This window comes from Natrix helvetica (assembly GCF_964273705.1).
Source record: "Natrix helvetica genome assembly, chromosome: 7".
In the NCBI taxonomy this organism is placed as follows: Eukaryota; Metazoa; Chordata; class Lepidosauria; order Squamata; family Natricidae; genus Natrix; species Natrix helvetica.
The window spans coordinates 51,526,331-51,551,246 of NC_138558.1; the positions used below are offsets into that span (position 1 = coordinate 51,526,331).

General features: G+C 40.7%; 1 protein-coding gene across 3 annotated transcripts in view; it reads left to right on the forward strand.

The window, feature by feature from the left end:
• The first annotated feature begins 306 nt into the window (after positions 1–306).
• AADAT (aminoadipate aminotransferase) overlaps positions 307–24,916 on the forward strand; it is a 28,217-nt gene continuing 3,607 nt past the window's right edge. The window contains exons 1-13 of one of the 3 annotated variants that reach the window (XM_081959419.1): positions 308–493; positions 6,232–6,354; positions 6,987–7,155; positions 8,910–9,042; positions 9,763–9,837; positions 12,088–12,297; positions 13,445–13,510; positions 14,230–14,312; positions 14,751–14,847; positions 15,640–15,701; positions 17,229–17,293; positions 24,131–24,237; positions 24,351–24,452. In XM_081959419.1, the coding sequence (XP_081815545.1) occupies positions 6,288–6,354; positions 6,987–7,155; positions 8,910–9,042; positions 9,763–9,837; positions 12,088–12,297; positions 13,445–13,510; positions 14,230–14,312; positions 14,751–14,847; positions 15,640–15,701; positions 17,229–17,293; positions 24,131–24,237; positions 24,351–24,452 (1,236 nt within the window). In that variant the 5' untranslated portion in view covers positions 308–493; positions 6,232–6,287. Of the gene's footprint in view, positions 494–6,231; positions 6,355–6,986; positions 7,156–8,909; positions 9,043–9,762; positions 9,838–12,087; positions 12,298–13,444; positions 13,511–14,229; positions 14,313–14,750; positions 14,848–15,639; positions 15,702–17,228; positions 17,294–24,130; positions 24,238–24,350; positions 24,453–24,916 lie in introns of all 3 variants that reach the window. The other 2 variants (XM_081959418.1, XM_081959420.1) reach the window with 2 other exon arrangements.

The window sequence follows — 24,916 nt, forward strand, 5'->3', positions numbered from 1 at the left end:
AGGAGAGTTAATCAGCCTTTCCCAATGAAACGGGATGGTCCTCTGCTCCAAGAAGGGGTGAGGGAAATCCCAGCAGCTGTTCTCAGTTAAAATGCAAATGGAGTTTGGGATTCAATTGCACCATCTTTTTACTATTCTCGCTCGAGCGCTTCCCCGGTTCAAGATGACCTGCACGCAGGCAGAATGCCCCAGCTGCCAATCAGAAACACAGATGTGATCACATGTCATGGAACTACATTTCCCATAAGGCAGTCTCTGCCTACATTTCCCAGGAGGTAGTTTCTTAAAGGAGACAGCTCTTAATTCCTACACTATTTATATACTGCTGGGGCAGCACAGTTTGCCTGGCTCGTTATTTTTGTGTTGCCTTCTTTGAAGGAAACGTGGTGGGCAGAATAGAGGCACGTGGCTTTGCTCAATTTTCTTCGTCCTTCCTGTTTCCAGACGAGCGGCATCACAAATTGCTGTTGGAGCCACAGGTAGGGAAACCTAAAGCTATGCTTGTTGCCCACGAGCTTGTTGCCCAATAGTTCCTCTCGTTCTCTAGAATAAGCTTCTATTCCTGCGTGGCTGGGAGAGAATGAGAGAGCACGAGGTGGAAAGTGATTAAAGAGAAACATTCAGCACCTGTTTAGCATTTAGGGTTCATATAAGAGAGAATTCTTCCTCACTGATGCTTGGTCTACCTTATATAGATTACTGTATTTAAAAAGCTGAACAACCACTAGATGGCAGCAAAGAGATACAGAAAATATTCTTTGTCAGTTTATCATAGTCATCCGGAAGTTTCAGAGTAGATATGGTAGATACAAATGCCTGGAATAAATAACCAAACAAAATCCACATAAGGCATAATTGGCCGAATGTTGCCTAATATCTTCAAACAAACCCAACCATTGTAATTTGTGGGTAGGGAGCCAATTTGGTCTGGTGGCTAAGGTACTAGTTTAGAAACTAGTAGGCATGAAAGCCTACTGGGTGACTTCAGGCCAGTCACTCTCAACCTGAACAATAGGAAGAAGAAACCATAACAATAGGTGGTTAGTTCTAGTTCAGGGGTGTCCAAACATGGCAACTTTTAAGACTTGTGGACTTCCACTCCCAGAATTCCCCAGCCAGCTGGCTGGGGAAATCTGGGAGTTGAAGTCCACAAGTCTTAAAAGTTGCCAAGTTTGGACACCCCTGTTCTAGTTGAAGGTATCTCTTATGAGTTTTACAGCTTATTTTTTTCAGAATAGTGGTGCTCTCAAATATATTTCTAGACAAATTGTAATAGGAAGAAGACAAAATAATTGAAATTCTGTTCTTCATACATAATTCCTGAGAAGTGTGTAGTAAAAATATCTAGTCTATCAATGGGCTTGCATGTCACTTATTGTAGTTGTAAATATAAGAGGGGAGGGATTGTTGTTTATTGGAAAAATACATTTCATATATAGAATAGAATTCTTTATTGGTCAAGTGTGATCAGACACATAAGGAATTTGTCTCCAATACATAAGCTTTTCGTGTACATACAACAATAGTGATAGATCATTAGCGTAGTCATTGTAAAAGTCATTGTAAAAATAGATCATAAAACGTTAGATACAACACTTAGTGATAGTTATGGATACTAAATAAGCAATCAACATAAATCATACCAGGGTACTAATTAAATGATTTAAATCATAAGATACAAGCAACAAGTTAGAGTCATAAGAAGATAAGTTGATAGGGAATAGGGAAGATGAGAATAATGATGATAAAACTGTCTTTCTAGATAGTTTATTTATTTATTTATTTATTTATTTATTTATTTATTTATTTATTTATTTACTGAGCGCTTATAGACTGCCCCCTCTCCCGAAAGGGACTCGGGGCGGTGTACAGTCCATACAAGAAATACATCATATAAATAACTATATAATTAAACAGTTAAAATTGTTAAATAGGTAAATAGATACGAAGGAGGATAAAAGAAGGTTTAAAAGAACTGTACAGCTGAGTAAAATATATAAATATAGTTTAAAACCCCTAAAAATATCCCATAAAATTAAATTTAAAAAACAATTCCCCTAAAATGCCAGTTAAGAAATATGTTTGCCAGGAGGTAGCAGTTATGATTATGCCAGGCCAGCCAATCGGAACAGGTGTGTCTTCAATTTTTGTCGGAAGGAGCGGAAGTCGGTGGTGGTTCTAATGTCGGGGGGGAGGTCATTCCAGAGGGTTGGGCCCATCACAGAGAAGGCCCTACTCCTTGGCGCCGCCCGTTGGCATTGCCTAGTGGACGGCACCAGGAGAAGTCCCTCCCTGTGAGAGCGAATTGGCCGCAGGGATGTGTGTGGCAGGATGCGATCCCGCAGGTAGCTAGGTCCTGTGCCATGGAGCGCTTTAAAGATGGTGATCAAAACCTTGATACGCACCCGAAAAACCACAGGCAGCCAGTGCAGCTCGCGCAGGAGTGGTGTTACGTGGGAGTACCTAGTACTCCCCATGACAGCCCGCGCGGCTGCGTTCTGGACTAGCTGCAGTCTTCGGGCGCGTCCCAAGGGAAGCCCCATGTAGAGAGCATTGCAGTAGTCCAGGCGAGACGTCACCAGTGCATGAGTGACCGTGCGTAGGGCATCCCGGTCCAGAAGGGGGCGCAATTGGCGCACCAGGTGAACCTGGTGGAACGCCCCCCTTGCCACGGCTGCCACATGGTCGTCCATTGACAGCCGGGCATCTAGGAGGACGCCCAAATTGCGCGCCCGTTCCACAGGGGGCAATTGTTCGCCCCCTATGGCCAGCGATGGAGTCAGCTGGCTGAACCGAGGTGCCGGTAGCCACAGCCACTCAGTCTTGGAGGGGTTGAGTTTGAGTCTGTTGTCCCCCATCCAGACCCCGACGGCTTCCAAACATCGGGACATCACTTCGACAGCCTCGTTGGGGTGGTTTAGGGTTGAGATGTACAGCTGAGTATCATCAGCATACAGATGATATTCAACCCCAAAACCACGGATGATCTCCCCCAGTGGCTTCACATATGCGTTGAACAGGAGGGGCGAAAGGACCGACCCTTGTGGCACCCCACAAGTGAGTGGCCTCAGGGTCGACCTCTGCCCCCCTGTCAACACACATTGCGTCCGGTCAGAGAGGTAGGAGCCGAACCACCGCAAAACGGTGCCTCTGACTCCCATCCCCTCCAGCCGGCGCAATAGGATACCATGGTCGATGGTATCAAAAGCCGCTGAGAGGTCTAATAGGACCAGGATAGAGGAACAACCTCTATCTCTGGCCCTCCAGAGATCGTCAACCAACGCGACCAAGGCTGTCTCTGTGCTGTGCCCGGGTCGGAAGCCGGACTGGCGTGGGTCTAGATATTCTGATTCATCAAGGTGTCGCGGAAATTGCTGTGCCACCACATTCTCAACAACCTTCGCTAGAAAGGGAAGGTTGGAGACTGGACGATAATTAGCTAGCTCCGTTGGGTCAAGTGAAGGCCTCTTGAGTAAGGGCCTCACCACCGCCTCTTTCAAGGCAGTTGGTAAGGATCCCTCGCCCAATGAAGCGTTCACCAGGCCCAGAAGCCAGCCTCGTGTCACCTCCCAGGATGCCAGTACCAGCCAGGAGGGACACGGGTCCATTGAACATGTGGTGGGTCGCAGCCGTCCACGCAACCTGTCCAAATCCTCGGGGGCAACAGAGTCAAACTCCTCCCAGAATGGTCTCACAAGACTCACTGTTGACAGCTCGTCTGGTCCACTGGAGGGGGCCCATCCGCTCCGGATCTGAGCGACTTTGTCCTGCAGATATTCCCCAAACTCCTCTGCTCTTCCCTGCAAGGGTGCCCCCCGCGTCCTCTGCGATAAGAGGGAGCGGGTCACCCTAAACAGGGCGGCAGGGCGGTTATCCGCGGATGCAATAAGAGCGGCACAATGTCTGCGTTTGGCCGCTCTCAATGCCACAAGGTAGGTCCGTAAATAGGCTCTTACCTGTGTTCGATCAGATTCGGAGCGTGAGGACCTCCACCTGCTCTCTAGACGTCTCCTATGGCGCTTCATCACCCTCAACTCCTCGGTATACCAAGGAGCTCGGGTGGGTCGCTGCCGTAGGAGAGGTCGCAAAGGCGCAACCCAGTCCAAGGCCCCAGCCGTCGCCCTATTCCAGGCGGCCACTAGGTCCTCCGACCGAGCGCGGGTCAGGGCTACAGGTAGTGGCCCAAGCTCCGTCTGGAACCTATCCGGTTCCATCAGGTGCTTGGGGCGGTACCAGCTTGGACAGTCTGGCTCCGCCTCCTCGCGGTGGGGGTTAGCGCCAGGGAAGTCCAGCCGGAGACATGAGTGATCTGACCATGACAGGGGAGTAACAACTAAATCCCCTATTCCCAGATCACTCGTCCACCGGGGAGCCGGGCGGGCAGTAGCAAATTAACCGACCGTGATCTGCTAATTTGCTACTGCCTGCCCGGCTCCCCGGTTAGATTTTTGCTGGGAGGGGGCGGGGGGGAAGCTCCTTAGCCTCCGTTTCTTTTTCTGCCTCCTCGCTTCTCGTCCCCGCCCGACTTCAGGATCCTCCCTAATCATTGTGGGTCGAAAAGAAAAAAGGGAAAGGGGCTACTTAATTTGCTACTGCCCACGCGGCATGATCGGCTAATTTGCTACTGCCCGCCCGGCTCCCCGGTTAGATTTTTGCTGGGAGGGGGCAGGGGGGGAAGCTCCTTGGCCTCCGTCTCTTTTTCTCCCTCCTCGCTTCTTGGGGCTCCACCAATGGGGGAGCAAGGCCCGCCCAGCGCCAGGCTTTGGGCTAACACAGAGGTCTGCAAAGTTGGCTGTTTTAAGACTGGTGGACTTCAATTCTCAGAATTCTGGGAGTTGAAGTCCACCAGTCTTAAGAGCCAATTTTGCAGATCCCTGGGCTAATATGATTGATGCCCTTGGTGGACTTCAATTCTCAGAATTCTGGGAGTTGAAGTCCACAAGTCTTCAAGCTGTCAGGTTTGAAGACCCTGGGTTTTTTTTTTCTAAAGGGTTGGGGGTGCGAGGGTCTTGCAACTTGACAGCTTTAAGACTTGCATGCTTCAATGCCAGAGTTCCTGAGCCAACATGACTGGAGGAGGAATTCTGGGAGTTGAAGTCCACAAGTCTTAAAGCTGTCAGGTTTGAAGACCCCTTGGGATTTTTTTCCTAAAGGGTTAGGGATGCAAGGATCTTGTAACTTGACAGCTTTAAGACTTGCGTGCTTCAAATGCCAGAGTTTATTGAAACTAAAAACAGTGTACCATCCTATGTATTTTCGGTTTTAAAAATGTGGCTCTCAAAATAAATTTCAATCGTGGTTTTGGCGAGATTTGGCTCAGTTGAAAAAAAAGGTTGCCCACCACTGCCCTAGAGCATTGTTTTGCAGGTAGAAGTTGAAACTGTTTATGTCCAGGATGTGAGGGGTCTGTAAATATTTTCAAAGCCCCCTTTTTGGTTCGTGCAGTATACAGGTCCTCAATGGAAGGCAGATTGGTAGCAATTCTTTTTTTCTGCAGTTCTAATTATCCGTTGAAGTCTTTTGTTTGTCTTAATTGGTTGCAGTGCCAATCCGGACAGTTATGGAGGTGCAGATGACAGACTCAATCATTCCTCTGTAAGAACTGTATCAACAGCTCCTTGGGCAACGTGAGCTTCCTGAGTTGGCTCAGGAAGAACATTCTTTGTTGTGCTTTTTTGATGATGTATTTGATGTTAAGTATCCATTTTAAGTCTTGAGATGTTATAGAACCTAGAAACTCCAGTTTTGAAAATATGGGTAAAAAACAAGATTTTTAACTAAACAGATAATTTAAAAAAAAAAAACCAGAATAGTTGAACAATGTCTTTTGTTTGGCAGTTCTAGAAAATCCTAGGTATCCTTAAAAAGAGCCAAAATAGTAAACAGAAAATGGTGGTAATGTAAACAACAGGCTTTCAACTCTATGACAAACAGCATGAAAATTATCATTAATTTTAATATTTCATATTGTATATCTTACACTGAATGTTTACTATTTTATGCTCTGTATCTTGACATTGAATATTTAGTAATATTTTTTCCAAAATTATATCTCTAACAGGAATGTTTTTTTGAAGAAAACTTTTTGAACAAATAAAGTTTAAGTAATGAATGATAGATGTGACCCATTCTCTTTTGAATGTTACCGTGTGATTTCTTTAAATGCTTGTTGCAGATAATAGTATTTTATAGCATACATATTCTGTCCTTATGTTTATTTGTCTTGATTTTAGCTCTTATTATCCAGTTTATTTTGAAGATTGCCTTTGCTACTTGGTGCATTAAGCATGAATTATTCACGATTCATTACTGCAGTAAGTGCAGCAAGAAAAGCTTCTCCAATAAGAGTCCTCAGTAAGTATATATTTTGCAATCAATTCTTCAGACTTTCCTCAAATTCTAGTTAGGGATTGTCATAGACATGATTATTAAGAAGACATGATATATGGAGATGGGCACTTCTGGGATTTCTAAACTGTTTTGATTTTCTCCCCACAAAGTAGCTGACATAAGAGAACGTCCCATTCAGAAGAAAGGGTGCTATGGTATCTTTGGCCACTTATTTCCAAGAAGACAAATTTGGGGGCGGGGGGATGGATAACAATGCTCAGAAATTACATAGGAAACAATTATTTGAGCTTCAAGTCTTCTTGGAGTTTTTTCTTCCAAAATGTGTTTCATATAAAGTGCAGAGATTCATTATTTCTGAAAATGTGTCATGGAAGATGGTACTTTACACAAGCTTTCTAGATAAATAAGTAAATAAATTAATTAGTGCAGAAAATTAGGCAGCTATTTTTTAAAAATGTCCACACAGGCTACCAGATTTGGCAAAAATCTAGATGACACCTAGGGGACAACAAAACATTGGGGGGGGGGGGATTGTTGCTATTTCATAATAGTCTAGATTTTTGTAACTCAGACAAGTAGTATTAATCATATCAGGTATGATTTAAGTTTTGTTTTTGTGTATTCTTTTACTCTAGCTGAATTGATGCAGCAATCTCCCCCATCATTAATTTCTCTGGCTGGAGGAGCACCAAATTCCAACACGTTTCCTTTCAAAACCGCTACCATTATCATTAAAGATGAAACAAGAATTGAAATCAAGGAAGAACTGATGAAGAGAGCTCTCCAGTATTCTGCTTCAGCGGGGTATTTTAATGGCAAATAAAAGTTGTGATTTTGAAACCACAAACTCCATTTTTAAAAAAACTTCCAAATGTGGGGGCAGGATAAATAGTCTTCTTTATCTACTGCAGAGCTTTCTTTCCATTGTTGACCTCCCTGAAAATGTTTAGTGTAGGTAAGATAAGGAAATAGGGCAAGAATGTATACTTTACTTATCCAGAAAGCAGCAGATTGTCTTGTGATCCCTACTTGACAAAACTGCATTCTCTCGGAGTATCAAGTCCACAACTTGGGGAATCCTTTTAAACCAAAGTGGAAAATGTCGCTATGGAGGGTCTTTGTCCAGCATAAGCTAGTACACCAGTTGCAGATGCCTTCCGAATGGGAGATTTTAATGATAATCATTATAATTAGAATAGTCTATTTCATCAAATGTGATTAGACACACGAGCAATTTTGTCTCCAGTGCAGAAGCTCTGTGTACATGCAAAGCAACAGAATAATAGTAATCATAATAATACCAATAAGAGGGGGTAGTAAAAAAAAGATAAGGAGAATAATAATGCTACAGCCATACAACATGGGTAAATGTACCTAGACATTAGATAGAGAATTAGATGTTCAGCAGAGTGATTGCACAAGGGAAGAAACTGTCCCTGTGTCTAGTTGTTTGACATTGTTCTGACCATTCAATATAGAGATATTCTATGGAAGGCAGGCTGATTGCAATTGTTCTTTCTGCAGTCCTAACTATCTGTTTGTGTTTGTACCCATCCTGTTTGGTTGCTATATCAAACCAGACAAGTATAAAAGTACAAATGACAACTCAATAATTTATCTGTAAAGCTGTATCAACAGCTCCTGGAGCAGTCTGAACTTCCTGGGCTAACACAGAAAGAACATACTTTGTTGTGTGTTTTTTTAAATAATGGATCTAATGTTAGGTGTCCATTTCAAATCCTGGGAGATTACAGAACCCCCAAACCTGAAGGATTCTGCTGTTGATACTGTGCTGTTGAATATAGTAAGAGGTGGTAAAATAAGAGGGCGCCTCCTAAAGTACACTCTCATCTCATTTATTCTCTTGTTAATTCAAACATGTACAATTGAAACCTACTCTGATTGAATTTGCTCTTGAAGACTACTCAGGTGATACAAATGCAGTGGCCTATATGGTAGGAGGTGAAAATCAGTAGGGCAGAGCTACACCAATATTACAGAAGTTGCAGTAGTTATGAGAATTACTTAGGTTCAGGGTATATGTAGGGCATACTACCCATGCTATTTGATCTGTCCTGAAGGCGATGCTCCAGCTTCTTCCTGAAGAAATCATGGTAGAATGGCTCCAAAGGGCTTAAAGACTTTTTGAATTTGTCCCCATAGAACATTCTCCTGAAATCCGTAGTGCCCCTGTAGACTTATTTTTCAAGGAGCAACTAAGACTTGATTCTTTCAAGGAACATTTGGCAATTAAGAGGTGCATCTTGGATTGTTTTTAGACATCAGACTTTTACTGTCACTAAATAGTGGTAATGAAGGTAATGGTAATGACAACTGCAAGGGTAAATCTAAGATAGGATGTATTTTAAGTAAGCAGCAAAAGCTGGTGTGATAGAACAGAGTGTTTTAAGCAAGATCTAAAGGAGGGTATTTGTTCAGATTAGTGACTACATAATAAAAGAATTAAAAGGTAGATTAGATTTGTCTAAGAAATGCAAAAAGAATGAAAATATTATGAAGAAATGCATGATACACCTTACTAATGTAATCATGTTTAGCATTCCAGAACTGTTGTCCTGGTTGAAGGATTTGCAGAAGACGATTCATAACCCTCCAACGGTTGACTACAGTCCTCAGGAAGGACAAATGGAAATGTGTATCACTACTGGAAGCCAAGAAGGGCTATGTAAAGTAAGAAAAAATGAACTATAATGTACAGTGAGTACAGTGAGCATAATTATATAACTTCTGTGAATCTTTAAAAAGTTGCAATGGCCTTGGCTTCCAGATATGTAGGACTTGTAGGGATTATACAAGGCATCAAATTGCTTACCCTTGCAGCTGGGTTGTCTTTAGTTCCAGATTATCCTATTTTCTTCTTCCTATTACAGGTATCACTAGTATTTACTATAAACTTTACAAACATATCTCTGTTTAATCTCTTCCTTCTCAGCTCACAATATTGATGAATGCAGTAGTAAGAAGCGATACTTAGGTAAAGCCATTGTAGATCCTACTTATTTCAGTGAGATCTTCCCTTAAAGAGATGTGCCTTTTCACAAACTTAAAAAAATTAAAATATGAAGTAAGCAGTTGTATAGATAAACTATGAAGCCATTTACCAGATATATTTACATTCTTAAAGAACCAAAAATAAATTGCAATGGAACAATGTTTTAAAATTCTTTAACTTTGGTATGTGCATAATTGGTTTTGGTTTTTAAACAATTTACTACAATAAACAAAGTTTTCTTTCGTCTTTATGCTTCCCCTTCCCCTTATATTTTGTATTACTGTATACTAAACTTTTTAAAAACTTTTTGTGATTTAAAAATCATCTCTCTATCTCTGTTATTATCAAAAGTCATATTTGTCTGCAGCAAGAAAAATTAATATCCTGTATATTTTTAGGTGTTTGAAATGCTTATTAATCCTGGAGATAACATTCTTTTGGATGCCCCAACTTATCCTGGGACATTAGCCGCTGTAAGTATTCCACAGATCTGGAAGACTGTGATGGTAGAAACATGCAATTTTGCTTCTACATATTTAGGTCTGGCTTCCATTTATACCAGGCTGCCATTTCTTAGATTTTTGCTGAACTAGGAAAGAAGGGGGAGAAATTATTTCCAGTAAATTGATTTCCAAATTACCGGTAATTTAATTTGCATTTCCTGAACTAACCTTAAAATGGTGAATAATTATCCTTCAGTTTTGTAGCTTTTCCTATTCTATAACATGATTTTCCAAGAAAAAAAATCTATGAAGAGGTTTGTAATTTGGTAAACCATTTAGTAATAGGAAAGAGCATGCAAAATTAAAAAAAGTTGGCAATATATTTCTTGCAGTGTTGTTTCATTATACAATTCAAATAAAATGTAAAATTCATTTATAACTTAATTAATGGATGGCTACTTGGTATAGAAAAAGAAAAAGTTTTCTTTATACTTTTGCTGTGATTGTTTATACATTTTATTTTTCTTTAATCACTCCATTAATATTATTGAAATTATGATCTTATTGCTAGATGTATGAGACAGATGTCATTTCTTTTATTGAGGTAAATCATTCATGTTTCACCTGGTCAGAGATGAGAGGAAGATAGTAGTAGCCTTCCCTAATACTTCTACCACTACTTCCAACCAGTATAGCTACATTTTAACTGAGAAGCCTGGGAATTGTAGTCTCAGCATACTGGTAGAGTACCAGACTGGGAGAAATGGAACTAGGAGCCTTCCTATACATTTCAAAGGAACAAATTTGAATGTTTGTGCATCTGTATCCAATCCTGATTATCTAATGATCTCATGCAGCGCAGTTAATGTTATAATTTACATAATGACATCTTTAATATATGCTTAAATATATCATATAATATTAAATATGATGTAGGAAACCCATTTAACGTATTATAGTAGCAAATATGATGTAACCAGGTCACATTGACATTGCATACGAATAAAAAACAGGGAGACTTCAGCTGCAATGCCACAACTTCCGTCTTGTTTTGAACTGCCCCTGCAGACATCATTGTGTACATATAATGAAATTCTCAAAATCCAAAAGCTGACCTGCTCCATATAAACAATGTCCTGCATAATGAATAACACCACACAGACTTCAGTTCCCAGAATTCCTACTCAGCAATCTCAACATATTTGGAGAAGGCCAAATATGTCTTATTTGGATAAGACTAAAGTAAACTAACTTCATATCACCTTTGCCTAACCAGATTCTATACCAGTGATGGCGAACCTGTGGCACACGTGCCACAGATGGCACGCGGAGCCATTTGTCAGGGCACGCGAAGCGCTGCCCTGTCAGCTGGCCAGTTTGCATGTGCGCACTGGCCAGCTGAGTTCACCCTTTTTTAAAGCCATTTTTCACCCTCCCCAGGCTCCAGAGGCTTTATAGGAGCCTGGGGAGGGTGAAAAGAGTGTCCCCCTCCGGAGGCTACAGGAGCTTCCCTGAAGCCTCCGGATTGCAAAAAACCAGCCCTATGGGCAAACCGAAAGTTTGGGAACGGACTTCCGGTTTGCTCGGAGGTTCATTTTGACTGCTCCAGAGGCTTCAGGGAAGCATCCTGAAGGTCCCTGAAACCTTCAGAGCGCTCAAAACGACTCTCCGAGCAAACCGGGAGTCACTTCCCGTTTGCTCGGAGGGTGGTTTTGACTGCTCCGGAGGGCTTCCAGGGGGGCGGGGAAGGCTTTTTTCGCCCTCCCCAGGCTCCTATAAAGCCTCTGGAGCCTGGAGAGGGCAAAAAAAGCATGCAAAAATTGGGGGGTTGCGCCTGTAGTGTGCACATGCGCACTGGGGGGTCACACATTGCATTATGGGTGCAGCACACCTGCACACGACCCCGCTGCGCTCCCCCCACTTATGGCACGCGAGCCAAAAAAGGTTCGCCATCGCTGTTCTATACTATATAGTCTTGTCACATATCTTGATATGTTTAGAAACCCAACAGAAAAAAAGACAAATCGCAATAGGAAAAATATATATCAAAGTTGAGCAATTTTTCTAATGTTTTAAGATTATTATTATTATTATTATTATTATTATTATTATTATTATATATTTTGTCACAAAATGACCAATGAGATATGAAATAAGAACGGATGGTTTAGTTTACAGGAATATGAGCACATTATAGCAAGCTTAGACATTAATTTATCAAAAGCAGAATAGAATGCACATGTACAATAAATGCTTGTGTCTCTTCTTTTTTTAAAATAGCTTAGACCGCTGGGTTGTAACATCATAAATGTGCCCAGTGACCAGCATGGTATGATTCCAAAAGCTTTGAAAGAAGTTCTTTCCAGGTGGGATCCAGAAGATGTAAAAAAGCTCAAGAACGATACCCCAAAATTTCTATATACAATTCCTAATGGTGGCAATCCAACAGGAGCCTCATTGACAACAGAACGCAAGAAAGAGATCTATCAGGTATAATCATTCAATAAATGATGTGGTCTCTATACACATTTTTATATCATTTAATCTGATGCAATTATGCTTCCGTCTAAAATAAATGTTTATTATCAGTGACATGGGAAAGGCTTGCTCAGAAAGTCAGTATAATAATATGCAAACAAAAAAATACACAGTTCAAAAGGCAATCTGTGATGCCAGCATTTGGTAGATATAAAATAATGTTTCCTTGCTTATTTGTGTATTCAATGAGAGAACAAATGTATTCCATAAGATTACTTTTTTTTTTCCAATTTATTCTTTTGAAAACCTGGGATTAAATATTTGATAATTAAACATGTAATTGAAATATGATATTGATTACCCTTTTGGGCTCAGGGATCTATAAATATATCTCATATCTATATCTATCTATATTTATGTTTGTCTGTATGTCTATATATCTACCAATATATTACTATATATATCATATCTATCTAGATATATAATTCTTATATATCCAGATCCATATTAATTTTTCTGGGGGAAATTAACATTCATATGCTTTTTTTGTTTGTGTTAATTGGTTTTTTCAATGAAACAATTCTATCTGATTTCAAAGGTTGAAGTTGTGAATGAGAATACTTTTTAAATCAGGCCTGGGAAATCTGTAGTTCTAGATCTTTTTTCCAATCCTTCACAGTAGTTAGGATTATCAGGGATTAAAGACAATCATCAAAAACCCCACAGCATTAATTTTGCCATAAATTCGACCATAGTATTTCTATTGTTCAATCCTATTTCCCACTATTAATTTGAATTGACTTCTTTTTTTCTAATTTTTATACAATTACCCTTTTCAGTGTTAGCTAGGTTGAACTGTTCTTAATCAAATTATATTTAGATTTACATTTGTTTTCTAATTTATGCAATAATGTGCTTTGCCATTAGTGGGAATCTCTATGGGATTCCCATTGTATGCCTTGACTGAGATTCTGGGAACAATGTTGATTTCAGTAAGAAAATTGAAACAGACTTGAGAATTTCCCCAACTGAAAATAACTGAATATTTTAACAATAGAGAAGAGCTTATTGGTAACCATAATATATGATTATGAAACAATTGTTTTGTTTTTATTATTTTGTCTGTGTGTGTGAATATAGGTGTATATATTTCTTTCAGCTTGCAAGACAGTATGATTTCCTTATAATAGAAGATGATCCATATTATTTCCTTCAATTTAACAAGGTGACTTTTTGTCAATTGTTTTTGAATCAGAAGGCACAGCAAAGAATGTATGAATCTGAATTCTTTGGATATGAAGTTTATAAATCGTGTTACAATTTGTCACTACTATTTCCACAGTCAGTAGAATATTTTTTCCATTAATTATGATGCTGTTTTCAAAGCTACCAGGCATGAAGGCATACCATAGATTTCTTGTACATATGCATTTCAAGCCACAACAGTATCCATAAGAGAGTATCATTATGTTCATAGACTTATATGCTGAGCAACAGCACAGTTTTTGTCAGTTATTAAAAATATGAGTAGCATACCTGTGATTTCATCTACGCACATTTCAATTGAAGAAAAAAAAAACATGTCCAATAAATTCTGTTTAGAATTTTTGTATCTTAATAATATATTACGGTCAAAAGGAATCATTCATAATGGTAATTCTCCTTTGCCAAATATGCCACTTCTTGTACATACCTGGTTATACTTTAAATTAGTTGATGGATGTTACAGAATAAATTTGGGACAGATATTGAGATGGGTAGGAATATAATGGGAAATCCTGCTACCTGAATGGAAATGTTGGATGCAGCCCAGTTTTGATGCATGAATATGTTTCATAATGCATGTACACGGTTGGTTTTTTTAAAAAAACTTTTTCACAACATGTGAGCCACCATCTACAAGTATTAGTTACTAACAGCAAATCTTTACTTTCTTTCCTGAAGCCTTGGGCACCAACTTTTCTTTCAATGGACATAGATGGGCGAGTAATCAGGACTGACTCCTTTTCTAAGATCCTGTCATCTGGGTAAATTCAATTGCACCATAGCTGGACATAGAATTGCCTGGCCAAGCACACACTTGAAAATCCCTAAGGCTACTGGTATACATTTAATTTGAAAAAAGATATTTTTATTGTAGTCTTCCTTGAAATTAATTATAGGGTTTAACAGTCAAGTGCTGTTCCATGTATGTATCTTCTGTTCTTCAATTTTCATGACACTAATCTTTTTCCTGAAACAGTATCAGATATTTTCTTTGTCTTACTTGTTCCATAATACTTAGATTCCCACTTCATTAACTTTTATAAAATTGGTTTGTTTTTCTCTTTCTGATACTTTCATAATTCCCTTTTGTTGCCTCAAAATCAATATGAATATTAGGATATATATTGTCTTCCACAATTTTAGACATGGCATTTTATGTGTAAGTAAAGTATTTTAAGTATATTTTTATTTTTGCACAGGCTACGAATTGGATTTCTAACTGGTCCCAAGCCATTAATTGATAGAGTTATTCTACATATACAGGTTTCCACAATGCACACCAGTACCTTCACCCAAGTAAGAATTATCGTTTTTCTAACTATATATAAAAATATACTACCTTAACTTTTAGACACAAACATCAACATAACATCCATGTATTTACACAATTGTTTAAAACTCAACTTACTGAAAAAAAGTTCTTCGTTATTTATAATTCCTCAATACTATATATTATGTATGATTATGTATGATTAGCATAGTATTAATAAAAAGTAAATTTTTCATAAGGAAAAAAATACCAACAGGATGAAAAGCTGGGCCATTTTAAAAAGAAAATATCCTGTCACTGATTTTAATTTAATAGCATGTTAAAATACTTTCTAACTTGCTTAAAGTGGTGAGCATTTGAAAACTCTTATGGATATAGTATTAGATTTTCTGCAGTGATCCCTTTTACTGTTCCACTTCTGTAGTTGTATTAATAATGCTGTGAACAAGCCTGAATTAAACAATGCCTTGAACAACACCCCAAAGTACACAACATCAAACTACTATTACTTACTATTGTTAATACTATGGTATTAGCAGAATAGCATTGGTGCCTAGCATATCAATTTATAAAAATGATTGTAGAGTTTCAAATCTTACAAGGTTGCAGTTGTGCATAGATTTTTTTAAATTCTTTGACTCAGTCTTAACTCCTAACAATTAGCTGAACATGGATCTGCAGTAGTTTTTTTGAGACTAATCATCCTAATCATAGGATTGTGTTACATGGTCTATTTTTGGCTATTAAGCCATTTTAGATTTTTTTCTGGTGTCTATTGATGAGCAAATATACTGACTGTAGCCCCACTATTTCTATAGCTTATAATAGCCCAGCTTCTTCAACAATGGGGACTGAAGGGTTTCCTGGACCACGTAGACAGGTAAATATATTTAGTATATTTCAGTTTTGGCATATTTTATGTCTTAATTACTATGCTCTTGTATATATTTTAAATATATGTTGTTTTAATATTATAGTCACAAATAATTCTACATATACACACACACACATACTGTACATAAAGTCATATTTATATAATGGCCAGAATAATATATGCAATTTATTGTACTGAGATCCATTCATTTGAATGTATAGGATTCAGATTTAATTGCCCAAGAGCTACCCATTGAAATACTTGCTAGGAATTCTGGACATTGTGATCTAAAATATCTGGTAACGCAGCAAGTGATGCTAACTTCTAATTAAAAATAATTAGAATAGAATTTCGATTTCTAACAGTATCAAAAAAATTACTTACTGTACATGTTTTGCAGGACTCGGCATTTTATATCCTGGCTTTTGGAAATTGTAGAAATAAATAAATTACAAATTGGGGAAACTGGAAAAATTGCAAGCAAAATTGATATCTCGGGATAGTTTATATCAAATGGATAAGTTCACAAGAAATTAAGATAAAGTGGCTAAAATGTATCACTGCACTGACATCAGTTGCAATCTGTCCTGTACATTTGAAAGGAGCAGACGAAAAAAGGAATGCTTTTTCATGAACTCTGTTCAGAGACCAACTCTGTTTAAATTCCTGCTACCAAAGTGTTTCCATTGATAATGGTTACTAAAACTGTGAATTAAGCTTCTATGTAATTTGTTGAGGTTTTTTTCATCCTATCTCATATTGTTTTCCTTTTGGGTCACAGTTTCAGTTGTAGCTTGCATATGTTGTTTTATATAAGAATGCCATAGTCCACATTATTTGGACATCCTCTCCCACCAGGTACACAATCTATAAATATCTTTTTGTGCTAGAAAAGAGCTAAGAGACAGAAATATATTGAGGTTTGTGCTGCAGTCACTGAAAATTGAAATCCAATACTGTACATTCACATTTATATCATCATTGTCATCTGAACAATAAGTGATCCTAATAATGATATGCAGATTTTGTTTGTTCTTTAATGATTCTGAAATCATTAAAGAACAAAAAAATCTGTGTATCGCTATTAGGAATGATGCGTCCAAGTGCACCCATATCAATACAGTTTGAATGCATCAAAGATATACACAAAACAACGATGAAGAGGAAGGCCATTTAATGTTCTTTGCATACTGATTATATATACAGTATTCCTTCTGGCAGATTTTTATTTAACAATTGCTTGTAGTAACAAAAAAATGTCTTAATGTTGGAGAATATCTACAAATTGTCATTTAAGGCACAGAAGTCTTTATAACCAATTTTTCTTTCTATAAAGTCCACAAAGTCTTCTCTAAACCAATCTGTGGACTTCAAGTCAGAATTTCTCAGCCAGCCATGCTGAGTCTTCAAGTTGCCATGGTTGGAGTCCCCTGTCCTAAATTCCCTTCCTTGTTTTCAGCATCAGAACTGTTGATTTGGAAGTGTTTCATTGTCATTATGCTTTTCTCTTTTCTTTTTCTCATCTTCTGCTAGCGTGGTGGATTTTTATAAACAACAGCGAGATGTGATGCTCAATGCAGCAGACAAATGGCTAAAAGGTTGGAGTCAATAATGAACCATTGAACTATTTATATATGACTGAAATATAATACAAAAAAAGATTATTAAAAAGGGAAATGTATAACTTTTCTCTTTGTCTTGAGAAATGTGTGAAAAATTAATGTAGGGTTATTTTAAAAAGCAATTTTATTTAAATAAGCAATTATAGTGGGCAATTTAAAGTAGCTCTTATGACATAGCAATTTCAGTTAAATACATCCTTTTTTTTCCCTTCTGAAGGTTATTCAGTGCTCATTGATGACTTGCCTGTGCAAATATAATATGGTCCCTTTCCTTTTGCATTTCATTCCTGCTACTGCTGTGCTCCTACAAGTGTTCCAGATAATATACTTATAGTTGCTGTTCCTTTTAGTAAAGAAGCTCCTCTATCAGACATAACTTCATTTACTGGCATCATTACTAGCCAATAAAACTCAACACAGTCCTTGGATATAGATATAGAGATGGATATATGGTTATGTACATTCGTCAAATCCGTAATATCTCCCACATGTTATTACCTTCTACTAATGGTGATGCTAATTGTTCATCACCACTTATTCAATAAATTGTGTATAGATAATACTAAGTTTATGACAACTGTTAGGACAGAATTTCCATTGCTAAACAAGATCTATTTTGCTGCAGTTGTTAGATGAATTCGGCTTTTCTTATTTACTTTGCTTGTTGGAAATCAGCTGGAAAAATCACAAATCATGATAACATGACCCCAGAAAGCTGCAACTGTCGTAAATAAATGCCAATTGCCAAGCACCAGAATTTTGATTGGGTGACCATGGGGATGCTGCAACTGTTATAAGCATGAAGCCTAGTTGCAAGCCACTTTTTTTCAGTTCCATTGTAACTCAACAGTCACTAAACAAATGGTTAAGTCAAGGACTACCTGTATTAGAGCTAACCATTATAACTAATATGATAGCTATTTCACAGGACACAACCTGATGAATGTCTTTGTGTCACCCTCACTAGATAGAACAGACTAGGGATTCAGCCCCACAGAAAGGCTAAAACTGACTTCATTATTTATTTATTTATTTATTTATTATTCATGCTTCTAGACCGCCCCCTCTCCCAAAAGGGACTCGGGGCGGTGTACAGTCCATGCAAAATATATCAAAATACAATAAAAATTGAATATGTACAGTTGGAATGGAGGAGGTTAAAAATGGAATTAAAAGAACTGTACAAAGCAATATATATAAATATAGGATTTTGAACCCCTAAAACACACACAATAAGTTAAAAACAATACCCCTAAAATAACCAGCCCTAGCCCTTAGTAACACTTATAGTAAATAGAAATTTGAAAATCTGATTTTGCTCCATAAAGACCGTCTTCCTTATTCTCTGGTACCAGCCTAAAGCTCACTCATATATACAGAAGTTTGCTCAAAAGGAAATCCTGTTTTCTTCATTTGAACAGGTTTTTCAATATAGCCACTTGTTGTGAAGAAAATAAGTTGCATTTATTTTATCAGCAGTTAATTAAAATGAAAACATACATATACCATACATATACTGTAGTATTTAGTCTGTACCCAGCTAGGATTTTGTAGTTTGCATCAATCAGTCAGTCAGTCAGTCAGTCAATCAGAATAGAGTTGGAAGGGACCTTGGAGGTCTTCTGTCCAACCCCCATCTCAAGCTGGACATCCTATACTATTTCAGACAAATGACTGTCCAGATTCCTTTTAAAAACTTTCAGTAATGAAGCCACAACTTCTGAAGGCAAACTGTCCACTGATTAATTGTTTTCACTGTTTTCACTGTTTCACTGGAACTTTCTCCTTAATTCCCAGTTGCTTGTCTACTTGATTAGTTTCCATCCATTGTTTCTTGTCCTGGCCTCTAGTGCTTTGGAAAATAAGTTGACCTCCTTTTTGTGGCAGCTTCTCAGATATTAGGAAAACAGATTAACAGAGTTGGAAGGGACCTTGGAGGTCTTCTAGTCCAACCCCCCTGCTTAGGCAGGAAACCCTACACCACTTCAGACAAATGGTTATCCAATATCTTCTTTAAAACTTCCAGTTTTGGAGCGTTCACAACTTCTGGAGGCAAGTTGTTCCACTGATTAATTGTTCTATCTGTCAGGAAATTTCTCCTTAGTTCTAGGTTGCTCCTCCTTGATTAATTTCCATCCATTGCTTCTTGTCCTGCCCTCAGGTGCCCTCTTCTTTGTGGCAGCTCCTGAGATATTGGAACACAGCTATCATGTCACCCCCAGTCCTTCTTTTCATCAAACTAGACATATCTAGTTCCTGCAGCCATTCTTCATGTTTTAGCCTCCAATCCCATCATGTCACCCCTAGTCCTTCTTTTCTCTAGACTAGCCAAACCGAAATCCTGCAACTGTTCTTCATATGTTTTAGTCTCCAAGGTTTTAATCATCTTAGTTTCTCTTCTTTGCCCTTTTTCCAAAGTCTCAACATCTTTTTTGTAATGTGACCAAAATCAGATGCAATATTCTAGGTGTGACCTTACTAAGGCTTTATAAAGTAGTACTAACACTCCACATGATTTTGAGTCTATGTCTCTGCTAATGTAACCAAGGAGTGTATTAGCTTTTTTGGCGGCGGCTGCACATTTGAGTCTTTTATGGGTCTTGGGTCTGTTTTTATATCTCCTACTTTTTAATTGGGTTTGCCATCCTTCCCATCACACTCTACTTCCTTGTGTTTTTTCTTTCTTTTCTTCTTCTTTCTCTTTACTCCCTACCTTCTTATATGATTGGTTATCTAGTGTTTTTTTTTGCTTGGAATTAGGTTCTAAAGGTCTTGAAGATTCCCCCCCCCCCTCTCCCTCCTCAATTTTAATTTAAAGCCCTTTGGATAAAATGAGCCTGTCATTTTCTGAATACATTATTTCAAGTTCTTGTGAGGCTCTCTCCATCCCCTAGCCCAGGGGTGTCCAAACTTGGGAACTTTAAGACTTGTGGACTTCAACTCCCAGAATTCCCCAGCCAGCCATGCTGGCTGGGGAATTCTGGGAGTTGAAGTCCACAAGTCTTAAAGTTCCCAAGTTTGGACACCCCTGCCCTAGCCCTTTCATGTAGGTAAGGAAGACTATGATCTAGGAAACAGAAGTTCTGTTGACGACACCAGCTTTTAAGCCAGTGGTTCATTTCTACAATCCTTTGTTCCCTCATTGGATGTTGCCCTTTTGTTGGAAGTATAGATGAAGAAGTATAGATGAAAATACCACTTGTGCACCTAATTCTTTAATTTTCTTCCCTAGCTGTTCATAATCACTTGTTATTGTTTTAGGATTCATTGTTGTGTCATTGGACCCCATGTGTAGGAGAAGAAAGGGAGGGTAATCCGTGGGGCTGATTATCTTAATAAGGTACTCAGTTACATCTTTGATTTTTGCTCCAGGAAGACGTCCCCAGATTGACTGTTCAGTCTGCAGACTATAGTTTCTGTTCCCTGAAAAATTGAATCTCTTTTCAATATTTGTTCCCCCCTCCTCCCAGAAGTAAACTATTCTTCCTGTCACAGGAATGCTGGGTTGTATCTCTTTTTTAGAAACTATTGATGAATTTTCCTCATCCTGTTCTTTCTCACAGTGTAACTTATAGGACAAAAGCAGCTAAGGAGAAAGCCTTTTCACTTCAGCTTTATCTTAAAAGGAGAAACTTTTGCTACTCTGATAGGGGATCTATTTCAATTCAATTTCAATTTTATTTGATTTATAGACCGCCCCCTCTCCCCGAAGGGACTTGGGGCGGTGTACAGGCACCACATTAAAAACCATATACAAAGAATAAATACACTTAAAATCAAATCCCCTGTCATGGTCAGATCACTCACTTCTCCGACTTGACTTCCCTGGTGCTACCCCCCGCTGCGGGGAGGCGGAACCGGAAGGTATTAGATGGTTCCGCCCCAAGCGCCTGATGGAACCAGATAGGTTCCAGACGGAGCTTGGGCCACCTCCTATAGACCTGACCCGCCCCCAGGTGGAGGACCTGGTAGATGCATGGAATAGTGCGACTGCCGGGGCCATAGACCGAGTGGCGCCTTTGCGGCCTCTCCTGCGGCGACGAACCACCCTGGCCCCTTGGTTCACCGAGGAGCTAGGGGTGATGAAATGCCACAAGAGATGCCTAGAGAGTCGTTGGAGATCCTCCCGTTCCGAATTTGACCGAGCACAGGCACGAGCCTATTTGAGGACGTACCTTGTGGCATTAAGAGCGGCCAAATGTCAACATTGTGCCACTCTTATTGCGTCCGCAGATAACCGCCCTGCCGCCCTGTTTCGGGTGACACGCTCCCTCTTGTTTGAGAGGCCGCGGGAAGCCCCTCTACAGGGCAGAGCAGAGGAGTTTGGGAAATATCTACAGGACAAAGTCGCTCAAATCCGGATGGGATGGGCCCCTTTCAGTGGTCCAGTGGAGGCGCCTGAGGCGAGTCTTGAGGGACCATTCTGGGAGGAGTTTGACTCGGTTGCCATCGAGGATTTGGACAGGTTGCGTGGATGTCTGCGACCTACCACATGTTTATTGGACCCGTGTCCCTCCTGGCTTGTACTGGCATCCTGGGAGGTTACACGCGACTGGCTCCTGGGCCTAGTGAACGCCTCGTTGGGCGAGGGGTTTCTGCCGGCCGCCTTGAAAGAGGCGGTTGTGAGGCCCCTGCTCAAGAAGCCTTTCCTGGACCCAACGGAGCTAGTCAATTATCGTCCAGTCTCCAACCTTCCCTTTTTAGCGAAGGTTGTAGAGAGTGTGGTGGCACAACAGTTTCCACGTCACCTGGAGGAGAATGATTATCTAGACCCGCGCCAGTCCGGCTTCCGACCCGGGCACAGCACGGAGACGGCCTTGGTCGCATTGGTTGATGATCTCTGGCGGGCCAGAGATAGGGGTTGTTCCTCTATCCTGGTCCTATTAGATCTCTCGGCGGCGTTCGATACCATCGACCATGGTATCCTGTTGCACCGGCTAGAGGGGCTGGGAGTCAGGGGCACCGTTTTACGGTGGTTTGGCTCCTACCTCTCTGGCCGGACGCAACGTGTGTTGGCAGGGGAGCAGAGATCGACCCTGAGCCCCCTCACATGTGGGGTGCCACAGGGGTCGGTGCTCTCGCCTCTCCTGTTCAACACATACATGAAACCGCTGGGCGAGATCATCCGTGGTTTTGGGGTGGGATATCATCTGTATGCTGATGATACTCAGCTATACATTTCCACCCCGAACCACCCCAACGAGGCCGTTGAAATGATGTCCCGGTGTTTGGAGGCCGTACGGGTCTGGATGGATGGCAACCGACTAAAACTCAACCCCTCCAAGACGGAGTGGCTGTGGCTTCCGGCCCCCCGGTTCAACCAGTTGCTTCCATCTCTGGCCATTGGGGGCGAGCAACTGGCCCCCGTGGAACGGGTGCGCAATTTGGGCGTCCTCCTGGATGCCCGGCTGTCCATGGATGACCATGTAACAGCCGTGGCAAGGGGGGCGTTCCATCAGGTTCGCCTGATGCGCCAATTGCGCCCCTTATTGGACCGGGATGCCCTACGCACAGTCACCCATGCGCTGGTGACGTCTCGCCTGGACTACTGCAATGCTCTCTACATGGGGCTTCCCTTGAGATGCACTCGGAGACTGCAGTTGGTCCAGAATGCGGCCGCGTGGGTGATTATGGGGAGGACTAGATACTCCCCTGTAACACCTCTCCTGCGCGAGCTGCACTGGCTTCCTGTAGTCTACCGAGTGCGTTTCAAGGTTTTGATTACGATCTTTAAAGCGCTTCATGGCACAGGACCTAGTTACATGCGGGATCGCATCCTGCCCCATACATCCCTACGACCAATCCGCTCACACAGAGAGGGACTTCTTCGGGTGCCGTCCACTAAACAGTGTCGGGGGGCGACACCCAGGAGCAGAGCCTTCTCTGTGATGGGCCCAGCCCTGTGGAATGACCTCCCCCGTGACATCAGGATTACTTCCGATCTCCGCTCCTTCCGTGTACAGCTGAAGACCCACCTCTTTCAATTATCTGGCCTGGCTCAACCGTAATTTTTTCTTATTCCTCCTGACAGTCCTTTTGAATTTTAAATTGTGTTATTATTAATGGGGTATTTTAATGGCTGATTTTTAACATTCCTAATGTGATGTAATTTGTTACCTCCTCCGTGCATGTATGTCTTTGTATATGTGTGTATTTGGATAGTTTATGTGTTTCCACATATGTTTTTATGTTTTATATGTTCTATTGTACGCCGCCCCGAGTCCTGTGTGGAGAGGGAGCGGCTAATAAATTCAAATTTATTATTATTTATTATTATTATTATTATAAATTAAACCTTAAAGCTGTACAGGATGGTAAAAATTAAAAATCAACTTAAAACCGACCCCTAAAAATTTTAAAGTGCAGAATTGAGGGACTAAACTGGGATTAGGCCAGGCCAGCTAAACTAAACAGGTGGGTTTTAAGCTTCTTACGGAAGGAGCGGAGATCGGTAGTTGTTCTGATGTCAGGGGGGAGATCATTCCAGAGGGTCGGGCCCATCACAGAGAAGGCCCTACTCCTGGGCGTCGCCCGCTGGCACTGCCTCGTGGACGGCACCGGGAGGAGTCCCTCTCAGTGAGAGCGGATCGGCCAAAGGGATGTATGGGGCAGGATGCGATCCCGCAAGTACCTAGGTCCTGAGTCTACTTTCCGCCCATTCATAGGGTAAAGAAGTCAGCCCATGCAGTTAAGTTTTAAATCATGATTTATACTCCAGTGCATTTCTAAAGTAATTTCTTAAGTTAGTTGATTATAGGCATGTATGTGTTTTTTTCTGTTTTTCATTCTGCTATTTCATTTCTCTCATTTAAGGTCTGGCAGACTGGCATATCCCTGCTGCTGGAATGTTTCTATGGATTAAGATTAAGGGAGTTCCTGATACCCAAGAGCTGATCATGAAAAAAGCTTTGGAGAAACAAGTATGAAAAATAAATACTGAACCGCAAATAAAACGGGGAGAAAGGGCTAGTAAAATTTTTAACAGTTTCTAATATGAGAAGCTTATGACTGACTGAGAAAGGTTCTGCTTTAGGTGCTGCTGGTCCCTGGATGTTCCTTTAATATTAACAGTTCTGATCCCAGTTCTCATGTCAGAGCCTCCTTCTCTCTCTCTTCTCCAAGTCAGATTGATCAGGTGAGTGAGGTTTTCCTTTTCATAAGACTCACAGTCATTATTATTATGTTCAGTGACGTGCGGTGAGGTTTATGGCTGGTGAGGCTGGTGACATCATCAGGAAGGCGGGGAATGGGACCACGTGTGCTGGAGGCTCAGGCTGCCTCAGCCTCCAGCACACGTGAGCCCATTCCCTGCCTTCCTGAGCGTGCTCCGCCAGCTCGCGCTCCGCAGTCCTCGAAAGCGACTGGGGAACGACGAGAACCTTCCTGCCTCTGCTGGACTTTGCACGCTCCTCGCGACTGCATATTGCAGTCGTGAGGAGCGCGCGAAATCCAGCAGAGGCAGGAAGGTTCTCGACGTTCCCCAGTCGCTTTTGTGGCTTCGTCATCCGGCAGCGCCGACAACATTTCTGCCTCCGCAGCTCCCGGGCGCGGCCAGACGGATGTATATAATATTATAATATTATATATATATATATATAT